Raw genomic sequence first — 24,419 nt, 5'->3', positions numbered from 1 at the left:
TGTGTGTGTGTGTGTGTCATCTGCTTCTTTCATTTTATGCAAAATGAAGCCATTGGCCAGGTGCCATTGATTAGCCAGTTCTTGCTTCCCATGAATTACAGACATTTGATGCCTTTCTGAAACAACTGATTATTTACTAACGGTTTCCCACATGGAGTAACAACACTCACGTCACTTTCCTCAGCTGGCACTGCTCCCTCAATCACTCCTCCTGGCAGCTGGATTAGAGATTCTGCTACACTCACTATTACAACACACTGGTAAAACACAGAGTTTCAAAGGTTTGTTTTGTTCGAATTTGAGAGACAGACTCTCTCTCCAGTTGACCTTTGAGCTCATAAATCGAGCTGCTACTCATTCTGCTGAGGGTTGCACTCGGCACCAGAGATGGCCAGTAATGCGAAATCTGATTACTTTTTTCAAGTAACGAGTAATGTAAGGGATTACTATTGCAAAAACGGTAATTAGATTACCGTTACTTTCACGTAAGAACGCTGTGTTACTGCGTTACTAAAACCGTGATTTTTTGCGAGAATGTCTCATGACAGTGTGCAGATCAACAATGGATAATATATCGAGTGCGGGAGAGAGTATGAGCGTGCAGCGTTTAAAGCGTGGAAGTACTGGCCTTATTTTGAGTTTGATTCCATAAAAAGTGACAAAAACATTAGTGTCCGTTGTGCGTGGGAAGAAAACTTCTTTTTACAGCGAAAAAACCCCATAAACTTCCAAGCAAGCACCGAGTGCAGTGTTGCCAACTCCTCAGTAAGGAAAATCGCGGCTGTCCTAAAAGTCGCTACAAGTCGCTAAATGACGTCATCGCCTAATTTGCATAATTGGCCACGCTAATGTAATTGTAACCTACGTTGTTGGAGAGAGAAATAACATCGTGGAAGAGACATAAAGTGAGTAAAAAATGTCCTAAATGCAGTTAGAATTTATTTAGAACTACAAATTAAATTTCTTTTAGTAATTATTGTTTTTTTAATGTCACAATTCCAACCCTGCTCCTTTATCCGGGTTTGGAAGTGACCCGAGATTGGCACTCTGGTGGAGTTACTTTGTGTGTGTGTTTATAAGTAGTTTTAAACCTTGTGATCCACAAAACAGCATAACAGTAAAAGAAGAGCTGACTGCGTTACAGTCAGTGCGGGAGCAGCGGCTTCGCTCATGCGCGATTCATTTGCAGTTTGGACGCATAGGTGTGACCATCTCCTACCCTGATAGCAGCTGGGGGAGGACTATCCTCCACCCGTGAGTGCTTTGGCACGGGTGAGGTGCCCATGGCAGCACCGCTGCTTGTTGAGAATAAAAGCGATATGTGTTTTCACGTCAAAACGTCGTCATAAATAAGTTTCCAGTAATACCAGAAAAAGTCGCCAGATTTGTCGCTAGTCGCTTTTTAGAAAAAAAAGTCGCCAAGGGGTCTGAAAACTCGCTAAATATAGCGACAAAGTCGCTAAGTTGGCAACACTGACCGAGTGCAATTCACAGAGAAACTCGCGGATTCTTCCACTGACCGCTGCGGCACACCTGCACCAGGGTAAACCTCCGCCCAACCCACTCCTGCTTTACAGGTGAAAATAGAGCAACAGGACCGCTAATCTTTGATCTTATTTATTTTCTGCTGTGTTTTACTTGCATCTATTTGAAAGAGTGAGTGTAAACACAAAAAAATATTTTATTTTATGTGCTGGAATGTGCAGAAAATAGGTTTAAATGTTAAACAAATTTCTTCCAGTCAGAGAATGTTGCATATAATTTAATTTTTGCTTGATGCATAAAGTTAAAAGATTTAAAGTTTAAAGTTTTAAAAAGAGACGTTTCCATTTGATTACATTTTGTATGATGGATTATGCAGAAAAAGTAGAATTGGGCTGAAAGATCTATCGCTTTATCACCTATTCAGGTTGTAAATCGTGTTTTTAAAAAGTAACTAAGTAACTAAGTAATTAATTACTTTTGAAAGTAAGTAATCAGTAAAGTAATGGGATTACTTTTGGGGGGAAGTAATCAGTAATTAGTTACTGATTACTTTTTTCAAGTAACTTGACCAACACTGCTCGGCACATTTCCACTCACAACTTTTCACGCCCAACATGTTGATATACTGCAGCATTTCATCACATCTTTCTTTTCAGTCTGTTTCCCTTCATCAATGTTTTGTTACATCTACTTTTCTCTTGTCTTCTTCTTTTCCCTGCACTGGTCGCAGCTGGCCCTTCCTTGAGCCTGGTTCTACCAGAGAAAAGGAGTTTTTTTTCTTTCCCACTGTCACAAAGTGTATGCTCACACTGGCTGGCTTGATTGTTATAGTTTCGTCCAATTCTGTAGTGTCTTTACCTCACAGTAATGAAGAGCCTTCAGGTATCTGCTGTTATGAATTAGCGTTATATAAATAAACTAGAGATGGCACGATACCACTTTTTAATGTCCGATACTGATTCCGATATGATAAATTTGGATATCTGCTGATAACGATATGAATCCGATATTTTGTATTCAATAAAACTCTATTTTATAAATATCTTGCTGCATATTGTATAGGTTCATAATCAAGTTTTAAAAAACAAGAGACTGAAGCTATTCTGTCATACCTGTGTGCAAAAAATACACTGCATTCAAAACATTTTATAGTTCAGCAACACTAATCAATCTACTAAATTTAAACCTACACGATCCCCCCATTCTGGTATTTTCTGGTATTTTAAAGAGTACTTAGTGGAAATATTAAGCAACCTAACTAAAAGGGTTGCCAACTCCCAGCAAAAATATTAGGGAACCCCCCCCCCCCCACCTCATGATGTTTAATCGATGTAATCAACTTTCATTTAATGCAAGCGTAAGACAAATGCACAGAAATCAATTATTTTTCTACAATAATTAAATAGATTCAACATCTTTCTTCAACAGAATTGCAGACTGCACAGATGGTACCTCCCCAAATGAAAAAGTACTATAGCTAACTAAGGTGTCTATATGACTTATTACTTACTATATACAATAATGGATTTCTATACATTTAATCAGATGACCACTTTTGTTGTAAGATTCAGATCATTATTTATTCAAAGTTTTCAAATGACATAACAAAGAAAAGTATTTCTTTGTGCCCCCATTTCCCTGTTAATGTCCTACCTGGCCCCCCTGTTCCAAACTTTGCTAGATGCGCCCCTGCACAGTTACCAGCCGTCAGCTACGTAAAAAAGGATCCTGGTGTTATTTGTCTCTCGGAAACAGTTCATAACTTCCCTTCAACTCATTCATGTCACCTAAAAGGTAAACCTGTTTCTCCAGATCTGATGATTCAGTAAGGACATCTCCTGGTTTCATCTTCATCTTTACACAACTCCAAGCGGAGTTGTGTAAAGCGCTTTGAGTGTTCAGAAGAGTACAAAAGCGCTATATAAGAACCAGTCCATTTACCATATCATTAGGGGTGGGTTTTAATAATCGATTCATCGATTAAAATCGATTCTGGCTTGGATAATGTGAAATCGATTCATTAAAATCCTGAATCGATTTTTTAATATAAATTTATTTTGCCCGAAACGCCAGAATCTCAGGTGAAACCTCACAAAATTTCAACAACCACCAAACAGCTAAGACAGTAAATGAGAGCAGGTACACGGATTCTGCACAAGGACATAAACACACAGCGCGGACCCACGGATCAGAATCAGTGAGATGTCGCCTTTCTCACCCGACGGGGTGAGAAATCACTTTCTGGCACAACAACTGCACGGACACGGTCGGGGCTGAAAGGCGACAGCTCGCTGATTCTGATGTTTCGGCGGGTAGCGCTTTGTGTTCACGCCCTTTTTGCGCTGATTCTAAAGCTGTTAGTTTTATCTCTCTCCAAACAATATTGACCGAACCAGCAGCAAAAGAAGATCCAAACTATGCTTCATGTAAACATCGTCATGAATTCCCTCTGACTTTTACTGTTTTGCTTCCACCACGATAAAATCACACTTCATGCACAGCTCTCTCTCTCTCTGTACTGTTTTCTGCATTATTCGCTTGCTTGTTAAGCACAAGTCTACTGTTGTTTACAGCGCTGTCGGCCGCTGTTTTTTTTTTTTGTCGTTTTACATACTTCCAAAAAGAAAACCTAATGTCTGCGGTTCAATACTGAACAAATTTAAACTTTTTAAAATTATGCAAAATGCAAAACGCTTAGCCGTGTCTCTAATAAAACCGCTGTAACGTCAGAGGTAACGTTCATATGTTGATTAATAGTTTTCTTTCGTTTTTGATGTACTGCAGAATATTTTTATAAAATCCCAGGCCAGGAAAACCACCTTCATGTTTTTCTGTTTTATCTTCAGCTACTTTGACACAAAGGCATCTAATGTGACGCTCACACCTTTGATAAAGTCTTGCGTGTGTCAGCTTCCTTTTTATAGATACAAAAATATGTCAATGTACTGATCTGAATTATAATATTTCTGTCTGTCAAAATTTCCCAGATTCAAATCGAATTTAATTGAATCAAATGGAATTGAATCGAATCGTGGATCGAATCGATTCGGGACCTTGTGAATCGGAAATGAATCGATTCTAGAAATCAGTGACGATACCCAGCCCTACATATCTGTCACGGCGAGTGGGATGAGCCGTGTGGAAAATAATAAAGGAGGATCCAATCGCAGGCAAGAATGAAGGTGAGAGGGTGGTTTATTAAACACAAAATGAAATGGACAAAACAGCAAAACGGGACCGAAACTATCTAAACTGAGAACAACTAAACTACTGACACAAACCAGGACCTGAACATGAAGGAGGATGAGCGGAGGTAGCAGGCGACGGACAGCAGGGAGACACACAGATGAAGCAGGGTGGATACGCAGACGGACCAGCAACTACAAACACAGAAGACGTGACTTAAATACACACAGAGAAACACAAGGAGATTACACACAGGTGGGGAACACAGCTGGGAATAATCAACAAGACGAGACAGGGGTAAAACTGAACACACTCACATGAGACGCAGACTTTCACAATAAAACAGGAAACAAGAACACTACACCAAGACGCAGACCTGACACTGAGAGACAGACAGAGAATGACACATGGAACCTGAACTCACACAAAACATGAGAACACAAATCCTAAATACAAATAAACAGAAACATGGAACTCTAATAACAATAATCATCAGCACCATCACCAAAACACCAAGATAACTGAAACACAGTACCAGAGAAACAAAGAATAATCCATGATGCAAAAAGTAAACCAAAACATAATAAACTCAAAATACTGGGTCCAACGGACCCAGAACCGTAACAATATCATGACCAGCAGCTTTTACAGCTGTGGCTCCAGCAAACCTCAGCTGATACTAGAAAGTAATATCAAATACATTCTAACAACAGCTTATCACGCTTAAACATGCTGCTGTTGTTTATCCGCTGGTCTCCTCTTTCTAGGGCAAAGTGGGCGATAAATAAAAAAGAAACTTGCGGTAAAAGTAATCTAGATCAGTATCTGACCAATACCGATATGTAATATCGGATCGGTCCATCTCTAAAATAAACATGGCCTAATGCTGGGTTTTCGTTTTTTAAACAGCATAAAAACTAATGAATTTAGACAAAACCTCACAATGTAATGAAATTATACAAGAAAAATAAAGCAAAATACACACATACTTAAACAGTTTGGGTCATCAGAGCATAGCGAGGTGAAAAACAGTTCAGCTCCTATCTCAGCAGATGTTACATGTAACAGCTAATTTTAAGTTGCTTAAGGGGTAAGGGTTGTGTAAGGGTAAGGGTTCCTGGAAATCAGGAATATTGACTCATCCTTGTACTTTCCCCTCTTCCCCTTATTGACATACACTAAACTCACTGAGCTTCAGTTTTAACCAGAAAACTCGCAAATCTCAACCTGTGACAAGTACACTCCTCTAACCGTACTGTACGTTCAGCATACTTCTCTAATGAGCAAACCAGTTTTAGTGGCAAAGCAGTGCTGTTTGTCATCTCAGTGAAGAGTTTCTGTTTTGATTTGCTGGATCATACTTAGAGTGAGATTTCTGCAACACAATCATACTTTCACATTGTACTGGATGCTTTGATCACTAAGAATAAGAGCATTTTATAAATGCTCAGAAAGACACATGATTTTATAGTTTAGGGATTAAAAAAGAGAAAAAAAACTCACCGAAGAAGCCTGTGGGACTATTACAACACAGTGCTAATTTTACATTATGTTTGATGCTTTGTTTGGCCATGGTAAGAACAACAGCATCTAAAACTCACTGAAGAAAGCTCAATGGGTGTATCAGGCTTAAGAAAACTGACAGACCTAAAGGGCATAGGTGTGATTTTACTGTTCTATTTGTATGAGACCTCCTCCTAGTGATGAAATGGAGTCAATACACCTTACAGTTGATCCTAACAGCAGGTTTGTTTCAGCCTGAAGTTAAAAAGCTGCTGAAATGAAAACTACACAGTGCTTTTAGTTTGTAGACATAGGATTTAAAGAGTCTCAACTAAGACACATAAATACCCCCAAAACCTTTAACTCAGACGAACTTACTGGCGTTTATCCTTCTGGGCTCAAGTTGTCAGAAAAATAATAAATATAGCTGATTGCCTGACGAGCAGCTGACATTTGGCCTTTCAACATTAAAAACTCGTGTTTTACTTATGAAGTTTGCCTCGAGTGTTCTGAACTTTGACCTTTACAAAATACAATCCACACACGCCTTAATGTTAGTCATAGACTAAAAGGAACACAGAATTGGGCTATCCAGTGAGCAAAGACCACTTAATCCTACTTTCTTTTTTAATGCTTATTAAGCCCCTTTAATCCTCTATATGTTATATGGGGCTATGCAAATAAAACCGAATTGAACTGATCCATGTAACACATAAGAAGCCCTTATGTTAGTTAAAGTGACCCAAACTATCAATTACCAACATGCGGACTAATTTTAACTCGTTTAACCACAGCACTACATCACACACTGTCATTAATTTATTGTTTTGTTCCAAGTTTCAGCCACAATGAAACAACACAACACAGATGCAAACACCGATGCTTTGGTTCACTCTGGTTACCTACTGTAATGAGATAAGTACAGTACTGAATTTGCAAGCTGTACATACATGCATTGACTTTATAATCTGAAAATACTCTATACAGTATATCCAACACCATACGGCCGTGAGGCATTCACAAACAGAGAGGAGCTGATGTCCCTCTGGTCCTTTGTCTTAAAAATTAAAAGCAGAAAAAGTGCCGAAATAGATGAAACTGTTCTGAAATCCTAAAGTCACCACACAACAACAGAAGAACAAGTTACAGTACTCATATATTACAACCTTGTGATTCTTGAATTCTACAATCAACAGTTGTAAGTGCTTATACTGGAAGTGTGACAGGTAAGCAGCAGCAGCAAGGTAAAGTAGGGTGTTTTTATTCTGTAAAGTAGTGGAGAGTGACTGGGCCTCAGCTCCATCGAACCTCAGACAAATAACTGTGGTGTGTTGCTAAAGAGCTTCTGAGAAGTCTGGAAACACCCTGTGTACACAGCTGGCTGGCTTTCCAACCTAAACAGTCAGAAACGTGATGTACACACACCTCAGGAATCACAGCAGGTCCAGAGACTGTTGTCACAAAACATCATCAAAGTGAGGCAGAGATGAAACATCAGGACAGTTTGTCCAAAAATCAAACTTAATGTCTAATAGTGATAGTCTTGATGATAACATTTGAAGCTCCATATTCAGCATTTATAAGCATATGCAAACATTTAATGGTTACATAGCTGGATTTATGTATTTGTTAATAACTGTGCCATGGCAGTATAGTCAAACATAGCTCTAAATCAACAGAATATCTTGATGTTATAATCACAGTAAATTAGTAAAAATAGGTACGCTGAATCATACTATACTGGTCACAAATATACATTAAAGGTTTATATATAGCTTTAAATAAATGCCAAACAGTGGAACTTTGAAAATAAAGTGATATTGCAGTACATGTTTCCATTAGACTAGAATTTGCCTCACACAAGGCTTCAGGGCATTTATCTGAAGACAGGCTGATGAAGACTCGTAGCACAATTATGTTATCTCTACACTGTTATCACATATAATATCTAGATAATCACTGAAATAAGTCTTGAATATTGGTACACTAAAATTAAAGAGGAGATCTGTTTTTAATTATAATTACACATTTTACTTAAAAAAGATGACAATAAGGAACTTTTCCCACCTTTGCTTATTACAAACATGCATGTCCTGCTCTGTGTAGTAGGCAGCAGCTTTTCTCTTGTTTATCAGAATACACCTTTACATTACCGCCTCATGGTTTGCTGACACAGCATCTTTTGCTGTTGTGTTTTTTGTGTGCTATTCTCTTCATAGTTGTCACCAATGAAGCAGTAATTAGATCATATCTGTATACAAATATCTCAACACTCCCTTTGCAACATATATTTTATGGTATATGGAGCCATCTGATGATCGCATGTCTTTGCAAATGTACAGAAAGAAACTCCTCTTCTTCGACTTCTCTCGAATATATTTGACTGAGGGTGGATGGAGTGGACTGAGGCATGTTTTATTACTTTAGAAGTGTTGATTGATTTGGTGGGATATCCCTTTATACACCCTTCTCCCTAATTCACAGTACAGTTCAGGCCTCCTCATCGGTGGCACTTGGGGAGCGCTCCTGAAAAAAGGAAACGGATATGTTTTATTTGGCTGGAAAAGACTTCTAGTTTCACACATTTTACAGGTTTCCTGAGATATCCTGCAAACTAAGAAACAAAAAACCAAACGTGTATATTTGTGCCTCTACCTGGACTGAGCAAAAAAACTATCAATCCCATAAAAATTCCCCACACAAATGCTTGCAACGTTTAAAGGAAAATGACAACAAAAACAGCTTTTTGTGCTTTGTTTCATCTTTCTACATGAGCTCTCCTTTTGTATGCATTTGTCTCAGTTTTCTACTAAAATCCCGCTTCTCACAAGGTTACATCAGCACACACACACACTGAGTTACCTCTTCCTGCTCATCCTCAGAGTCATCATCACTGACGACCGGCTTTGCTCTGGTGCGTCCCGTCCGTCTGCTGCGTCCCTTCCCTCGATCTCCACCTTTATCCTTCCTGCTCAGACGGATTTTCACCTTCACTGAACGGGCTGGAAATCAACACACATGTTCAGAACATGTTGTCAGAGTAATCATACAGAGAATTTTGAGATGTTTGCCAGAGGACATAAAAGGACAAACTCCATCTAAATCAGTTAGGACACAGTCAAATACAACTTTATGCACGACATGCACAGGCATGCTCACATTCAGACTCTGATCCTTCCTCCTGCTCTTCCTCCTCTTCTTCACTCTCCTCTCCCTCACTTTCCTCCTCTTTCTCGATCTTCTGCCTCAAGCTGGTGAACACCGACTGTAGCACGATGGAGTCCTCGTATATCTGCTCATAAACACAGCGAGCAGATGCTGATTATGATCATGTGGCTGCAGGGTAAAACATTTAGCCTCAACACATCATTTAAACATCAATCATTTATCAGCAACTAGTAATTAAATGTCTGATATTTTGCCCTGCATGATGAGTTTTCCGATGAGGTCTTTTATGCTTTAATGCGACCTCAGAGTGCTCGCTTTCGTCAGCTTTAATCAGGATTCACTTTCAGCTGTAATCCATCAACAGGGACTAATATATACCAGTTAAATAACACAAATTCTGATTCAGATTTGTCTTGTGCAAGAAAAAAACAAATAAAACAGCAGGTGTTTTTCTATACAGCACATCTGTCTCACCAGCGACCCCTCCAGGTTGAAGGTCTGAGCATTCTGGAAGAGCAGCATGACGTCTCTCTCCAGGTCACCCAGACTGCGGTAGCGATGACTTCGAATCCTCTCCTAACATTGAAGATGCAGCACAAACATTGGGTATGTAAGCAAGAGAATAACACACCAAGCGTGTCTGTTAACCTTTAAACACGTTTTTTTTAATGTGCTTCGCTGCAGGAATGAAAACATGTTACAAATGTAATAACACTGTTTAATCTTACCTTGATCTTCCTGAAGTCTACCGGCTTGCGGATGAGTTCGTAGTACTCGGGCAGCTCTTTTCGAGACGGCAGCTGGATGAACACCTCGCTCAGCTGACGCCCACTGGCGCTGCAGGACATGACATTATTATCACGAGACCGAATATCTGAAAGTGCCTAATATCAATCCAACTAATCAGAGCTCTCAAAGCGAATTTGCTATTGGCTGTTTATTAAAACTGTTACAGGGTTTTCTGCCACCCCAGACACATGAATGTGTTTAGTCCAGTCAAAATATAAACTGCTGCAGCTGCCACTTGGTCTTCCTGAAGACCAAACCTAACAACTGCTATCAGATCCTCTCATCATTATATACATTTGACATGATCTTCAGTCTCAGCATTCATGGCATCACTTCGTGACATCATGGGGTCTACAATCTGTAGTTTTTACCCCTTTCTCATATCACCTGGGCCATGACACAAAGAAATCCTGGCAGTGTTGAACTTTCTTTCTAAATCGACTAAAATGACTGAAAAAAAAAGTTTCATATTTGCCACAATCACAATTTCTGCTACCTGTCTTTGTATTTGATGACAGCGTCCACAATTTTCTTCATCTTCTTTGTGAGGGTGGGAGGATTCGGCGAGAGTTTTTCAACAGGTGGCCGTCCCCTCTTCCTCTGTCTCTTCCCGTCATCATCTTTATCCCCCCGTCCACGTCCCCCAATGGAAGAGGAGGGACCAGGGAGATCCAGGTCACGATCTCGCTTCCTCTTGCGGGTCGTCTTTTTGTGCCGTACCTCTTCCTCCATCTCCTCCAGTGTGCCTTCCTCTATCGCCTGAACAGGGAAAGATACAGAGTGAGAGATTCGGATATACGTGTTAAAATTAACCCCCCCACAAATTTGCCTTTTCCTCCTGAAAGCCAGTTAGCTTAGAAGTCAATTTATATCCTGAAATCTTTGTCTCAGCCGCACCTTGAGCCACTGCTTCTCAGTCAGCGAATCGCTGTAGTCCACTTCCTTCCGTTGTCGGGAACCTCGGCCAAACATTTTCTCCTCCTCTTCCTCACAGGTAAGTCGCTCAACCTCAGCATCGTCCTTCATGATCCACGTGGGCAGCTCGTCCTCCTCCATCAGCCGTGGTTTTCGTCGTGGGTTACGAGCCTCCTCGCGGCGTCGGTCCAGGTCCATACGCTACGGAAGCAAGAAGAAGAAAACACAGGGAAAGATCGGGGCACGATTTTTGCACAGTTGAATCTCTACATTCAAACACACAGAAACTCACCATGAACAGCTCGAACTCCTCTTCACTCCTAGCAATCATCTGGTTGACCGTCTCATCATCTGGCACCTCATCCTCCTCCTGAATACAGCAGACACACATTGGCAGGCAGAGCAGAGGAAAGCACACTCTGTAAATTGTGTGTTGGCGGTGCACGCACACACATTCATGTGTAGGCACACTTCTTGACCCCAGACCTCGTCTTGCTCCTCATGCTCCAGGATGGCCTGCAAAAAGGCCCTGCGCTCGTGGCTGGAAGACTTCTGGTCGAACATGCCGGCCTGGATAACTTTCTGGTCCACATTTAGTTTGTATTTGGCCGCTGCCAGGATTTTTTCCTCGACGCTGTTGACTGTACAGAGACGTAGCACGCGTACCTCGTTTTGCTGACCAATGCGGTGAGCTCTGTCCTGCGCCTGCAAGTCCTGGGTAGGAGAGAAAGATAAAGAAAGTTAAGCTGTGGAGGCCAAACCTTAACATTTCTGCTTTCACTGTCAATAAATTGTGAACACTACAATATTAAATACTAAAACCTAAACATCTTCCCCAGTTTACTGAGGACAGACCCTGTGCTTTTATCTTTAGCCTCTAAGTGCTAAAAAAGGCAAATCAAAGCTGATATGAGCTTGAATGCTGATTTGATTAAAAAAATCAATATAAATGTGCATCACACCTGATGTGGGTTCCAGTCGGAGTCAAAAATAACTACAGTGTCGGCAGACTGCAGATTGAGGCCGAGGCCTCCAGCCCTTGTGCTCAGGAGAAAAATAAAGTACTCTGACTCTGGGTCATTGAATGTCTTCAGTAACATTCCTCTATCCTCAGCCTTTGTTGTGCCTGAGAGGTATGAAGGTGGGAAATAAGAGGAAATGAAGGAAATAATTCACAAAAAATATAAACCAAACGGAAACAAATAAAAAGGGGACAACAAGAACTGATACGCATACAGATCAGTGTCTCACCATCCAGACGCAGGTATTTGAAGTTACGGTAGGCAAAGTAGTCCTCCATGATGGTCATGAGTGAGGTCATCTGACAGAAAAGCAGCACTTTGTGGTTTGTGGCTCTCAGCTTTGGCAGAATTCGATCCAGCACCTCAAACTTTCCTGATGCCCGATACAGGTCAGGACTGAGGGAGCGAAAGGAGGATATTTTTACAAAGGCTGCAGTTTGTTTGTGTGTGTTTGTTTACATATTTTTGTGGGGACCAAAAATTGGAAGTTTACTATGCTTGTGGACAAAATCCCAATCCCCACAAGTTTGAAGCCATTTTTCAGACTCAAAATGTGGTTTTAGTGTCAGGGTTACAATTAGGTTACAGTTAGTTTTAGGCTAATGGTTAGGATTAGGCACTCATTTTTGATGGTTAGGGAAAGCATTATGTCAATTTGATGTCCCCACAAAGAACACGGTGTGTGTGTGTGTGTGTCTATGTGTGTTTGTGTGAGAGAGAGATCAGGACCTAAAGAGGAAGCAGTACTTACCCCTGAACTATCCCACCAGAGAATCCTAAATGTTCAGAGAAGGATTCCTACCAATACAATGTACAATCAAACATTTCAGTTCAACTGTGGCTTTACTTTGATGACCTTTAGCTCACTGACACATCAAAAAGAAGTCAGCCTTGTCAGAAATGGCTGTTGTTATCATCAGAAATTCTCTTTATTATTATAAATTATAATAATAAAGAGAATTTCTGATGCCATAATAATAATAACTACAGACAAAGTATTTATGTGTTGGGCCCGTCAGTGTTACCTCTATTTGCTGAAACATATAAGGGTGATTGCAGATCTTCCTCAGCTGCATGATGGTGTTCATCAGTGTCTTCGTGCCGCCTTTACCCTATTGACCATGATATGATAAAAATGTTTTTACTGCCAATAACTGGGAAGTGTGGGGCGTTGCCTTGAAGTACATGCAAAAAAAAAATATCCAACATTCTTAAGTTAACTGTTTTTTTTTTACCAACATTAGTTCAAAGCACGGTAACGTACAAGCATAATAACTGAAACAGTGGATGGTGCACAAGAGAGGTGAAGAAGAGAGCAAGCAAGAATAAAAGGGAAGAAGCTGACAGAAGGAGAGTGTATAATATAACTTCAAATTATATGTGCCTTCACCTTCTTGTCTTTCTCCGATCCATCAGTGAGCAGGACCCCCTTGGCCTGCATGTGCCTGTAGAGGACTCTCTGAAGAGAAGACATGTCACACTTGATCACGTACTCCACCTGAGGGACAGGAGAAAAACATGTGTTTCCATTAAGCATGCATGCACAACATCAGAACAGAAAAACTTTATTTTCTACACGTCTCCTCAAGAATGATGCTAAAGAAAACAAGAGCTGCTTAAACGGGATGTTGCCTTTACAGTGCGTGTGAAACATGCCTTTTCTGGAAGCTGTGCCTCCACCTCCTTCTTCAACCTCCGTAACAGGAAGGGGCGTAGCACTTTATGGAGACGACGAATAATCAGAATTGTCTCCTCTTCATTAAGGTCCACCTGAAGCGGAAGAAAGAGAAATTTCACACTCCTATTTAGCAAAACAGACCCCTGCTGTAACCTCAAAAAACGCTTCCTATATTTCTGCACACCTTCTCTCCAGTCATAGCGAAAGGGGCGTTAAACCACTGTTCGAAGGTGCTGCAGCACTTGAAGATAGTGGGTAAGAGGAAATTGAGCAGCGCCCACAGCTCAGGAAGTTTGTTCTGCAGCGGCGTCCCCGTCAGCAAGACTCGCCGCGGAGCAAGGTAATGGGTGTTCAGGACCTGGGTCAGTTTACAGTGGTGGTTTTTCATGCGGTGGCCTTCGTCTACAATCATGTACTTCCAACGGATCTGGAGGAGAGAAGAGGATCACATGTGGGCGAAACCACAGTACCAATACCTGTATCACTGGTCCTGCCCAGCCACACCAACCAAAGTGACTAAAAGGAGGATTTTTTTTGTCCACTTTGTCCTGATGACTCAAGTTGGCCCAGTCCCAGGCTAGTACCTATAACCATCACATGGGAAAGTCTTGCCTGAAGCGCAATACCCACCTGTGAGCACAGTCAGGAACCCTATATGACTACATGAGTGCATAGCAGCATGATGGTCACAGAGGACAGTGGGAGACGTGGTTTACAGGTCGTGTCAGTGTGTTGCAGGACCTAGGAGAGAGAGCACTGAGATGCAGGGGGAGGTCAGATTGGCCAGACTCAAAAACTTTTAGAGGATTTGGGGGGATTTAAGGAGCCAAAGACACAAAAACCTTAAGTAAAACAGAAGTATGATAAATAAGGTATGAAAAGAATCTGTAAAGGAAAAACTACGCCATGACCGCCTCAATGTGTTCGCTCATGTCCTTGAGTCTGTGTTTGTCTGTGCAGTCAAACTCACCTTGGCCAGTACTTGTTTGTCCTTGATGATGTACTCATAAGTGGTGAGCAAAACATTAAACTTGCCACTACGCAGCTGGGGGACAAACGCTCTTCTAGCAGCAGGAGACCCCTGAAAAAAAGGTTAAATATCTCAATAATTCTTTAAAAGATTTTAAGATAAAGACAGGCACACACGTTTTTTGTGTTACCTTGTAAGACACTTTCACGACTGATGGCGCCCATTTGTCAAACTCATACACCCAATTAGAAAGAGTTCTGTCAACGAGAGACAGTTTACGTGTAGTTAAACAATTTATTACATTCTTCTTTATTTAAGTGCTGTGCAGGATTGAAACACTGTCATAGCAAAAGCATGTGAGCTCACGAAAGAGGTACAATGATGAGGTAGGGTCCGTTGAGCCGTTTGTGCTCCATGAGGTATGTGATGAGGGCGATAGTCTGGATGGTTTTTCCCAGACCCATCTCATCAGCCAGGATCCCGTTCAGGTTGTTGTTGTAAAGAGAAACCAGCCACTCCAAACCTTTAATCTGAAAGACAAAAAAGAAGAGGGGGGGGGGTACTTTTATTACTGCTTTGGAATCTGAGAGACTCTGTTTCCTATGATGTCCCACTTCAATGTCAAGTCTTACTGTTTAAGCATCTGCCAAAAAGGACATTCACATAGAAAATCGTAAAAAAAAAAAAACATCCCAAGAAAACAAGAAAACATTAATATGGGCATTAAAGAAATACTTATTTTATTGAAATAAATAGAAAATGCCTCATCTTTGATGGCAATGGTATAAGAATCTATGGGGGTACTCCTATAGTAGTTTTTGAGTGCATGCTGGACAGATGGCTCAACAAATCTATAACATATACTATAAATTAAATAAAGAATTAATTGGGCCTGAACAAATTTGAGGAGAAAGGCTAACAGAAAAGGTAAAAATAATAGATAAGGAGTAGAAATAGTCAAACAATTATGAAAGAATAAAAAGAAAAAGGTTAGCCCCGCGATAGACACTATGACAGCTCGCCCCCCCGCGACCCTGATAAAGATAAGCTAAAGAGAATAGATAGGCGGATGGAAAATAGAAGAGCCTACATTAAAAAATTCGACCCCTTCCATCCATCCATTCGTTTCTGCTTATCCTTTTCAGGGTCGCGGGAGGCGCTGGACCCTATCCCAGCTGTCATAGGGTGAGAGGCGGGGTACACCCTGGACAGGTCGCCAGTCTGTCGCAGGGCCACCACACAGAGACAAACAACCATTCGTACTCACATTCACTCCTGCATTCACACCTATGGGCAATTTAGACTGATCAATTAACCTATCCCCACTGCCCACTACCCCTCCGCCTCAAATTAATTTAAAAATCCTACCTCTCTTTGTAAGAAAGAGCGTTTCTTTGTAAGTGAGCAAACTTACAAATTCAGCAGAGGATCAAATAATTATTTCCCCCACTGCATTTTGCACTAAAAAGCCTGAAAACCACTGAATTATGGCAACCTTCAAATTAATTCGCCTTTTAATGTCTCTATGTGTTTAATTAATATGGCAACAACCAGAAGAAGAAGTCGAATAAGTGCATAATTTCCTTTGGGATTATTAAAGTATTCTGATACTGATGAAGTATAAACAATGTCCAGTCCTGACCAGCGTGCAGCTAAAGATGTAAAATGTCTGAACTGCAGGATTTGTCAGTGCTTCGTGTACTTTGCTTGTGCGTGTTTACCTGATACTGTTTAAGCTGCCCATTTATCAACAAGCTGGACTGTTTCTCCACCTTCTCTGTGACAGCGTGAGCCACAGAGTAATACGACTGGAGTCCTCGAGCAAACGCTGCACCGCTATACTCATCGTCCACGTCCTGTTTGGCATTTCTATAAAATGACATAAAAAGTTTGAATCAGTCACAAACTGAATGACATTTGGTGGAATTTGCTGTATTTAAACAGCACATAAGCTGCACAAAAATGAACGTTACATGAACTCACTCAATGATGTGTCGGACGTCCACCTCTGACACATCTTCACTGTCTGGGTCTGTAATCTTCATCTTTTCCTCTACTGGAGCTGCCGAAGGCTGAGGCTCCTCTTCTTCCTCCTGAGAGACAGCATGTGAACTAAAGTTACTTTTAACTCTCACTGGACGAGTGAATATGAAGTGGCTTCAAACGTGTCTCACAAAAAAAAACAAAAAAAAAATGAAACCAACCTCCTCCTCTTCTTCCTCCTCGCTGTCTTCACTGTCTGAGCGGGGAGCCACCTCATATCTGGACAGATTTACATAAATATACTTTGAAAAAATTTGTCCCTTAATATTGTCCTTTAACGCTGAAAGCAGCCCTGTCAGGGAACGACGAAACCGCTGAATGACAAATAAGGAAAAAGAGAAGATGTTGCCAAGTGGGGCAGAAATGTATATATGAGACTATTTTGTTAAAAACTACACTTCTCCAAATGATGTAATCATCAGTAAAGCTCAATCTCTATCTGTGCTGCGGGTGTCGTTATGCTCAGCTGTGTCATTTTATCCACATCTATACTCCTCAAAAACTGTAGATCACTGCACCATTTTCCTCGTGCAAAGTGTGGAGTCAACTGAAGAACCTTTGTAATGTAACGACATAATTGCAACTGTAATGTAATTACAGTTGCAATGAATTTAAAATGAATTACACCCAACAGGCTCTGTGATATCACCATACCCTCAAACATCAAAGAATGATCCCTCCATCCTTGATCCTCAACGTTTGTGTTAAGCTCTACCTAAGAGACTGTGTTCAGAAATATAAGACGTGCAGACAAATGAATAACCTGTAAACATCATCTCTCTGGGCAATTGCATTAAAACATTTATATGTCTTTTCTATACACATTTGCATACGCAAGTTCCTTCCTCTTTGCATCCAGACTCACCCAGGGTTCATCTCCAGCCATGTTTCTAACTGTCCAGCTTTGGGAGCGTCCACCCCTGTCAGGATATTCCCACTGTCCACGTGGATGACCTTCACTGGCAGGTCACTCATCTGACTCGTCTCATCCAGAGGCTGCAGGAGTAGAGAGCGTATGTTTAAAACTTTAAATACTGACAGAGAATTAGATGGTTAATCACTGGCGCTGCAGCCATTTGATCAAACAAACAAGTTCACAGTATCAAGCAAATTCCCAATTATTTGTAATTCAGTACAACACGTGCTCTATAAATATTTTACAGTGGAACCACTTTGCTTTCTTGTTGTGATAAAGTCCGGATGTTTATGATTGTGCTCAGTCAAATACTGGGTGATATTTTGCTTGTTTTCTGAGTAGTTAAAGGCTTTTGTTTGGTCTCCTGTTGCGGGTTACCATGTCATGTGATGTCAGTGCCGTTTGTGCCTGATGAGAATCGAACTAAGGAAATGATTCCCGGCAGTGAACAGTGACTTAAAACTGCAGCTTCTACTCCTGTACCATGTCTTTATCTCTACAGTCTTCATTATGGCTTCTGCATCTGCTCACCTCTCCATCAGGACCCAAAGCAGGAGTCTGACCCTCGGCATTCTCCACCTGCAACATAAGGGAAAGTTAAGTAATCAGGTTATACACGACAGAACATAATCAGATACAACAATCAGTGTTACTCAGACTTTACAGTAGAGTGTCTGTGTTTGTCTGTGTACCTTCTTCTTTTTCTTTTTCTTCTTTTTCTTCTCCTTGAGGGCCTGTGCAGCTTTGTGGGCTCGGACCAGCTCTGTGAGGTTTGCAACATACTCGTCGGTCTGCTGCAGCAGGTAGGCCAAGCGCTTATCCTTCTTCTGGTCGATGAGTTTACGGTAGCCCTCCTCATCCTCAGCCTTAGTAAAGAAAATGGTATAATATGTAGGAGGGTCTGTGTACTGCTACGTTTGTGCTGGGCATTAAGTGATATTATAGTTTCTTCTTTTTACCATGAGCCTCCTCATCCTCTCTTTCTCAATACGCTCATTCTCCTTCTTCTGCTCCCGCTCGGTGTTGGCGTGGTAGGTGGCCACAGCTTTGGTCAGTTTCTGGATTTTGCCTGTGATCGAACGGTGGTACTCCTTGAAGTCTTTGGCGTGCTGGAGGATGCTGTTGAGGTACTCCTTTGTTTAGATTGGATGAAAGACAGAAAAAGAGAGATTATCAGTGAAAAGCAAAGCTTTAAAAAATATCACAGTTAACCTCGAAGTTTGGGCTCAACCTGATGTTTTTGTCTACGTTTGCGTTCTTGTTCAATCTTCTGCTGTTTCTCCAGTTTCTCTGTGATGCGGGCTTCGCGGAGAGACTGTCGCTTGCTTCGCTTGTAGGCCTTGGCATCAAGGGCGGTTTCTAGAGCTGTGTCACGGCGCATACACACCACCACCTCTTGACGCAGCTTTTAGAGAGAGAAACACAATAGAAAACACACAGAAAATGTAAACTCACCGGCAGAGCCATCCACACTGAAAACACACACACAAACCGTAATGATTCACCATAACTGGCAACGATGCATTGCTGTTAAGGTTCAAGGTGAGGATGTGACTGTAGTGCATACCTGTCTCTGGAAGTTAAGTAGTCGGAGGGCTTTGAGCTCTATGGTAGCTTTGGTTCGTAAATCACCAGCCAGAGAACCCGGCAGATTCTCTAGCTCAGCAATGCGATGGGTTATACGAGCTTGTAACCTGAAGGAGCAGACACAACGAGTAGTTATATCCCAGAAAAAAAGTTTTTTTTGTGCAGGAACTGATGGTGAGAATTATGAAACATCAAAGTCCATCAATAAGGTTAAAAAGGAAAGACTTTCTAGTCTGGACAAAACCACAACTACTGTAGCACACAGAAGAGAAACGGTACTACTGAGATATTAGCAGCCTTTAGTCTGGGTAGAAGTATGCTAACACTAACATTGTGCCATACAACTAAATAAGCACTAGAAAACCAAAGTTCCCTTCAGAGAGAGGCGTCAAAAGCACACTGCATTGGAACCAGGACAAAAACAAAATCACTTTGCAACTGTGTGAAGTGTTTGAGGTGTTGGAGTCGAGGTCTTTGCAAGTGGAGTGCCGACATCTTTAAAAAATGTACAGATTACATGATAGGTCCTTACTCCAATGAGCTGTCAATAATTTAAATAAAAGAACTGATGACATATTACACAACGCAGAGGCAACTTAGTGCAGGCACGACGACTCATGTATGTGCTTTGAACTTTTGGCTTTAACTTTGGTGTGACTTATGCAAAGAAGTTTGAAAGTCATGAGATATGTGATCACTGCTATCTGTTTGTCTCCTGGTCAGAAAGATTATATAAAAAGAGTCGAGCCAAATTTGGGGGAATTTGGTAGAAATGCAAGGTAAAGTGGAGAAGGAAGAAATGATTCAATTCTGGTGTAGAATAAAACAGCAAAACTGGCCTTGACAGAAGATTTGCTTCCCAAATATCGATGCAAAAAAATGATGTATTGTTTTGTACTTTTGATTTTTTTGTACTATATTATAAACATAATGTAGAAAATATACAAGAAAAAGCTTGTGGTAAATATTATATGCTTTAAAAGTTTTAACACAAAGTAAAGTAGGTCATCTCTAAATATATGTACTGATTATGGTGCAGTATAAATTAACACAACCCTTAAGAGTCAGATAACTAAAGCTCAATTTAGCTATCTTGTTCAACAGAAAAATAAATGGGACAGAGGATAGCGCATCCCCCAAAAGACTTGATTACCTGTACTCCCTCTCCTGCAGTATCTCCACGGGGTCGAGGCCACAGGGTTTCTGAATGGGTGTAATGCGGTTCTGCTTGGCATGGTAAGGCATCATGGGAGTAGGCTGTGCAGGCTGGCCGGGAGACTGGGTTTGCGGGGGCATCACTGGGGAGGCAGCCGGCGGAACTGAAGGGGGAGCGGGAGATGGCCGGCCAGTGGGCTGAGGGGGGATGAGTTTTTGTGGAGCGTTGGAGGGGGCTGCTGCGTTCACCATGGGGCCTGGAGGAAAGTGTAGTGAGGAAAAGTAGAAAAAGTCAAGACGTCACTGTGGTCTACAGAAAATGATGAACGTCTAAAGGAAAATTAGGAATTACAGCACAACTAACACTGTACGACAGCATAGTTCAACTCTTCTATCAGCACTTAGTCAGCCGTTTTTACACTAACAGCCTAACTAGGTTTCAACAAAGATGCTCCTAGTGAAGAGACAGTCAGTTTTCACAAGGTCTTATAGCAGCACCACGTACCTTCGGGCCATGACTTGGGAGGTCCATTAGTATTTTGACCCTGCATCCCAACTGGGGTTCCTGATGGGCCGGGGGGAGGCATATTTGGACCCATCATTCCTAAGAAATCAAAGAATGCAGACTGAATACGGATGAAATTCATAACAAGGCCTTGTTAAAATTTTAGAAACAACACTGTGGGAGATTTATGAAACGCTGAGGAAGACTTAAAGTGGGGGTGAATTAGTCTTCTTAGCCCTCAGGTTATAAGAAACATAGTACTGCTATTCCGGACATTCCTCATGCTTGCTCACCGTGACCTCGGCTGTAGCCTGAGCCCATTGGCCCTGGCCCTGGTCCTGTTGGACCACCTCCTGGCCCTCCTCCAGCTCCGGGAGCCAGACTAGGCATGGGCTGCTGCATCCCTGGCATCGGTCTCTTTCCTTGGACAGCCATTTGAAGGTGGTCTGGGAGGGGCTGTCCCCGGGCTAGCATCTTATAAGCCATGATCTGGGCTCTAAGTTGGTGAAGCTGGTTCTGGTTAAAGGGAGTTGGACCACCAGGACCTCCAGGTCCTGCAGGGCCGCTGGTATCAAGGCCAGGACCAAGGCTAGGGACACTGGGGCCAAGACTGGGTCCAGGGCTTGGACCTGGTCCAGAACTGCCTGGAGGGACGGGTCGGTTATTAGGACCCAAAATGTGCTGATCTCCACTGGAGCCATCTAATGGTGTAGAGGCAGAGCCAGGACCACCAGAGGAAGAGGAGGAAGATGATGAGGGCATAAGGGGCCCAGAGGGGGGACCATTTGAAGGGATGGGACTTGAGTGGTCAGAGCCACCTAATGGAGAGTGGTAGCCTGGAATACACAGAGAAAAAGGCAGGCAAGAAGAGAGAATCACTCTCTACGGGTCCTCAAAGGAAAATTTTATAATAATCTTACAGTGTTCAAGCCAAGCACAAAACACCAAACTTATCATTGTACCAAACCTGAGGCAAACCCTAACAAACAATAAATTATTGTCTATGTTTGATCAAATCCTGGATTATTATTATTGTTATGATTATTTCCAGGAGACTGAGCCGTGACAGTTGTATATCATTCAGTATTTCAATAATGAAACAGTGAAACAGTTTTCATGGTTCATGTTAGAGCTGGTGACAACAGAGACACTCCCCTCTGAGCCAGTCAGGACACATAGTCCCACCACTGCCGTTAAGTCATGCTTAAAAGCCGTCACATGTCTTACACAATGTAGGAATTAAGCAAATTGCTTAAGAATGGTTTAGGTAACATGCCTACCTTGTGAGTGTTGGTCTAGAGGACTGGGTGGGGGGCCCATACCACTGTGCCCGCCCTGTCTCACTGACAGTCCCTTCATCTGACTTAAACGGCTCTCCTCACTCAAGCTTTTCTCGTGCAAACCCTCCATGGGCTGTGGGAGGAATCAGACAGTGCTGAAGTTAAACACTATCAGTTTTGAACAAAAGTCGCCATTGCAGAGGTTTTGCAGACGTTTCACTGAGTTAAAAGCAAATAGCAAAGGCAAAACTTCAGTAAGCAGAAGTGTAGTTATATGAAAAAACAACATGTAGAGTAAGAGCAGTTAACCAATGTCAAGTCAAACATGTTCAATTTTGGGGTCAAATATGGAAGAGGAGCACTGATATGGTTCGCAAGTACAGGTGCTACTTAGAGCATATCAAGTTTTCAACTCTCAGTGAATAATAATGTTTAGAAAAAAACACTGAAATAAATCACGTACCCGTAATCAATGGAACAAATCAATGGTTTTCTTATGTTAAGTATTTCTGATAAATTCCTCTTCAAGCTTAGCTAGTAGTTAATAATTTATTTAGTGAATAAATATTAGATAATATGTGTGTCAATTAACATTATATTGATATGTAGATCTTATAAGTACAAAGAGCAAAATTAAGCATGATGAAAACATCAAATTTAAATGAAGATTGAAATCTGAAGATGAAAATGCTTGAATGCTTTGCTGTACATGTGCATCATCTAGACTTCATTCTTAAGCAAGTGAATGTAATGTTTAAATCCTTTCTGTTTAAGAGTCACTGAACATCTGTAGCAATGAGGTTTAAAAAGTAATTGCTGACAAACTGCAGTTCCCTAAAGGACTGAAACATGAGCAGCAGTAGAATGTCTCACTGGGACCGCTGCCTGAATGCCCTTACTTTGTGCAGAGGGTGCATGCTGTCGGGGCCATATCCAGAGGGCCCTGGCTGGGAGTGTCCAGAGGAGGGAGGACCAGGGCTGGGGCCCATCAAACTGTGAGAGGAGCCTGGGGAGGGTCCGGGGCTGGGGCCAAGCATAGCCCCAGGAGAAGGACCCGGACCAGGGGAGGGACCAGGGCGAGGGGTGCCTCCCATGGGGGGATCAGGTGTTGACATGATCGCCCGGGATCTCCTGCTCCTGGATGAGCAGGAGGGACCTGAGAGAAAGAAGAGAAATGACAAATTTCAGTAAGAGGGCAATGAAATATGCACCAATTACTTATCTAAGAAAGAAGTAATAAGGTCTTGGTTTAGACATTTAAAAAATCATGGCAATAAAGTCTGCATATGACTTCAGCTGCATTTCTAATAAATGATGAGGGTGCACAATCTTTGCGGGATAGGGGTGAATTTTTGTCCAGCCTATCAGATGTAGACTCTCTGCTCTCCTGCTGCGCTGCACCAAATCACCCGTTGCGCGCATATGCAATTACAGCTGCCGGGTCTACCACTGAACTTGAGCTGAACACGGGGAAATACAGTAAATTATGCACAAGAGCCCGTGCTGCTGAGAATCTTCTCACTCTGGCATGAAAGGGTGTCTCGTTAAATATAAAAAAGGGGAATGGCGGACTGTGCTTGTGCGACAGACCTACCCGCATCAACAGGATTGGCAGTCCTGGGTGGATTTCTGCGCTCCCGAGCTGATATTTGCGGGTGATGAAGGAAGATGCAGCAGTTGTCGCAATTAGCCTACTCACCCTCTTTGTAATCTGCCTGCAAGCGTTGATTTGTTTCACCGACGTGGCTCGAGCGCCCCCCCTCCACAGCTCCTATGACCGAATGTCTAGTCACGGCCGCACGGCAGCGCGCATGCGTGCGCAGAGACGGCAAACCTGTATTCAGCGTGCATCAACCCTGAATTCTAGTTTGAAAATCCAAAATAATCGTGAAATATTAAATGCCGAGAAAACCTGTTGCTAGATTTCACCCACAACTGTGAAATCGTGAACGGTGGCCGTGAATACAGGTATTAGAATCACGTGACTCAATAACTACAACCTTGAAAATCAACACACACAACCAAAATACACCGTTTTCTGCCTCTGGCATTTTTAATTTTGAGAATTTATTGTGAGGTTTTTGCACTTTTCATTCATTGTGTGCTTTCTTTTAAATATGCATCGTTTGTCCCGGTTTTTAAAATTTAGTCTTGATTCTGTAAAGCACTATAAAAAAAACACTACAAAATACACACTGCATGCTTGTTTTTGCCCAC

General features: G+C 41.8%; 1 protein-coding gene across 2 annotated transcripts; it reads right to left on the bottom strand.

The window, feature by feature from the left end:
- Positions 1-6,980: 6,980 nt before the first annotated feature.
- Positions 6,981-24,000, bottom strand: smarca4b (SWI/SNF related BAF chromatin remodeling complex subunit ATPase 4b). 2 transcript variants are annotated; one of them, XM_025907771.1, is made up of 34 exons: positions 23,797-24,000; positions 23,102-23,358; positions 22,203-22,335; positions 21,216-21,758; positions 20,923-21,021; positions 20,416-20,674; positions 19,243-19,369; positions 18,907-19,080; positions 18,635-18,808; positions 18,368-18,541; positions 18,207-18,254; positions 17,625-17,755; positions 16,921-16,978; positions 16,700-16,809; positions 16,438-16,585; positions 15,083-15,246; positions 14,907-14,973; positions 14,717-14,827; positions 13,931-14,173; positions 13,725-13,838; positions 13,459-13,566; positions 13,094-13,180; positions 12,820-12,866; positions 12,298-12,464; positions 12,009-12,172; positions 11,500-11,760; positions 11,339-11,416; positions 11,029-11,247; positions 10,628-10,890; positions 10,071-10,179; positions 9,817-9,918; positions 9,334-9,466; positions 9,037-9,176; positions 6,981-8,700 (listed from the first exon to the last, which is right to left on the bottom strand). In XM_025907771.1, the coding sequence occupies exons 2-34, from the start codon at positions 23,315-23,317 to the stop codon at positions 8,665-8,667; spliced, it is 5,007 nt and encodes a 1,668-aa protein (XP_025763556.1). In that variant the 5' UTR covers positions 23,318-23,358; positions 23,797-24,000; the 3' UTR covers positions 6,981-8,664. The 2 variants fall into 2 exon arrangements, with proteins under 2 accessions (XP_025763556.1, XP_003447972.1); XM_003447924.5 differs by having other exon boundaries at positions 11,533-11,760.
- Between the last annotated feature and the right edge of the window lie 419 nt (positions 24,001-24,419).

Source organism: Oreochromis niloticus, linkage group LG6, assembly GCF_001858045.2.
Source record: "Oreochromis niloticus isolate F11D_XX linkage group LG6, O_niloticus_UMD_NMBU, whole genome shotgun sequence".
NCBI classification, from domain to species: domain Eukaryota; kingdom Metazoa; phylum Chordata; class Actinopteri; order Cichliformes; family Cichlidae; genus Oreochromis; species Oreochromis niloticus.
The sequence above is the reverse complement of the archived record's forward strand: the minus strand, read 5'-3'. Positions and strand labels throughout refer to the sequence as shown.

Bases quoted from the DNA above. Each gene is read 5' to 3' on its own strand.
- smarca4b (XM_025907771.1), bottom strand. From the start codon at position 23,317: ATGTCAACACCTGATCCCCCCATGGGAGGCACCCCTCGCCCTGGTCCC. The intron at 15,247-16,437 runs GTAAACACGCAC...TTTGTCTTTCAG, and splicing joins GGCAGCTTAAACAGTATCAG to ATTAAAGGTTTGGAGTGGCT. The intron at 12,867-13,093 runs GTAACACTGACG...TTGTATTGGTAG, and splicing joins ATATGTTTCAGCAAATAGAG to GAATCCTTCTCTGAACATTT.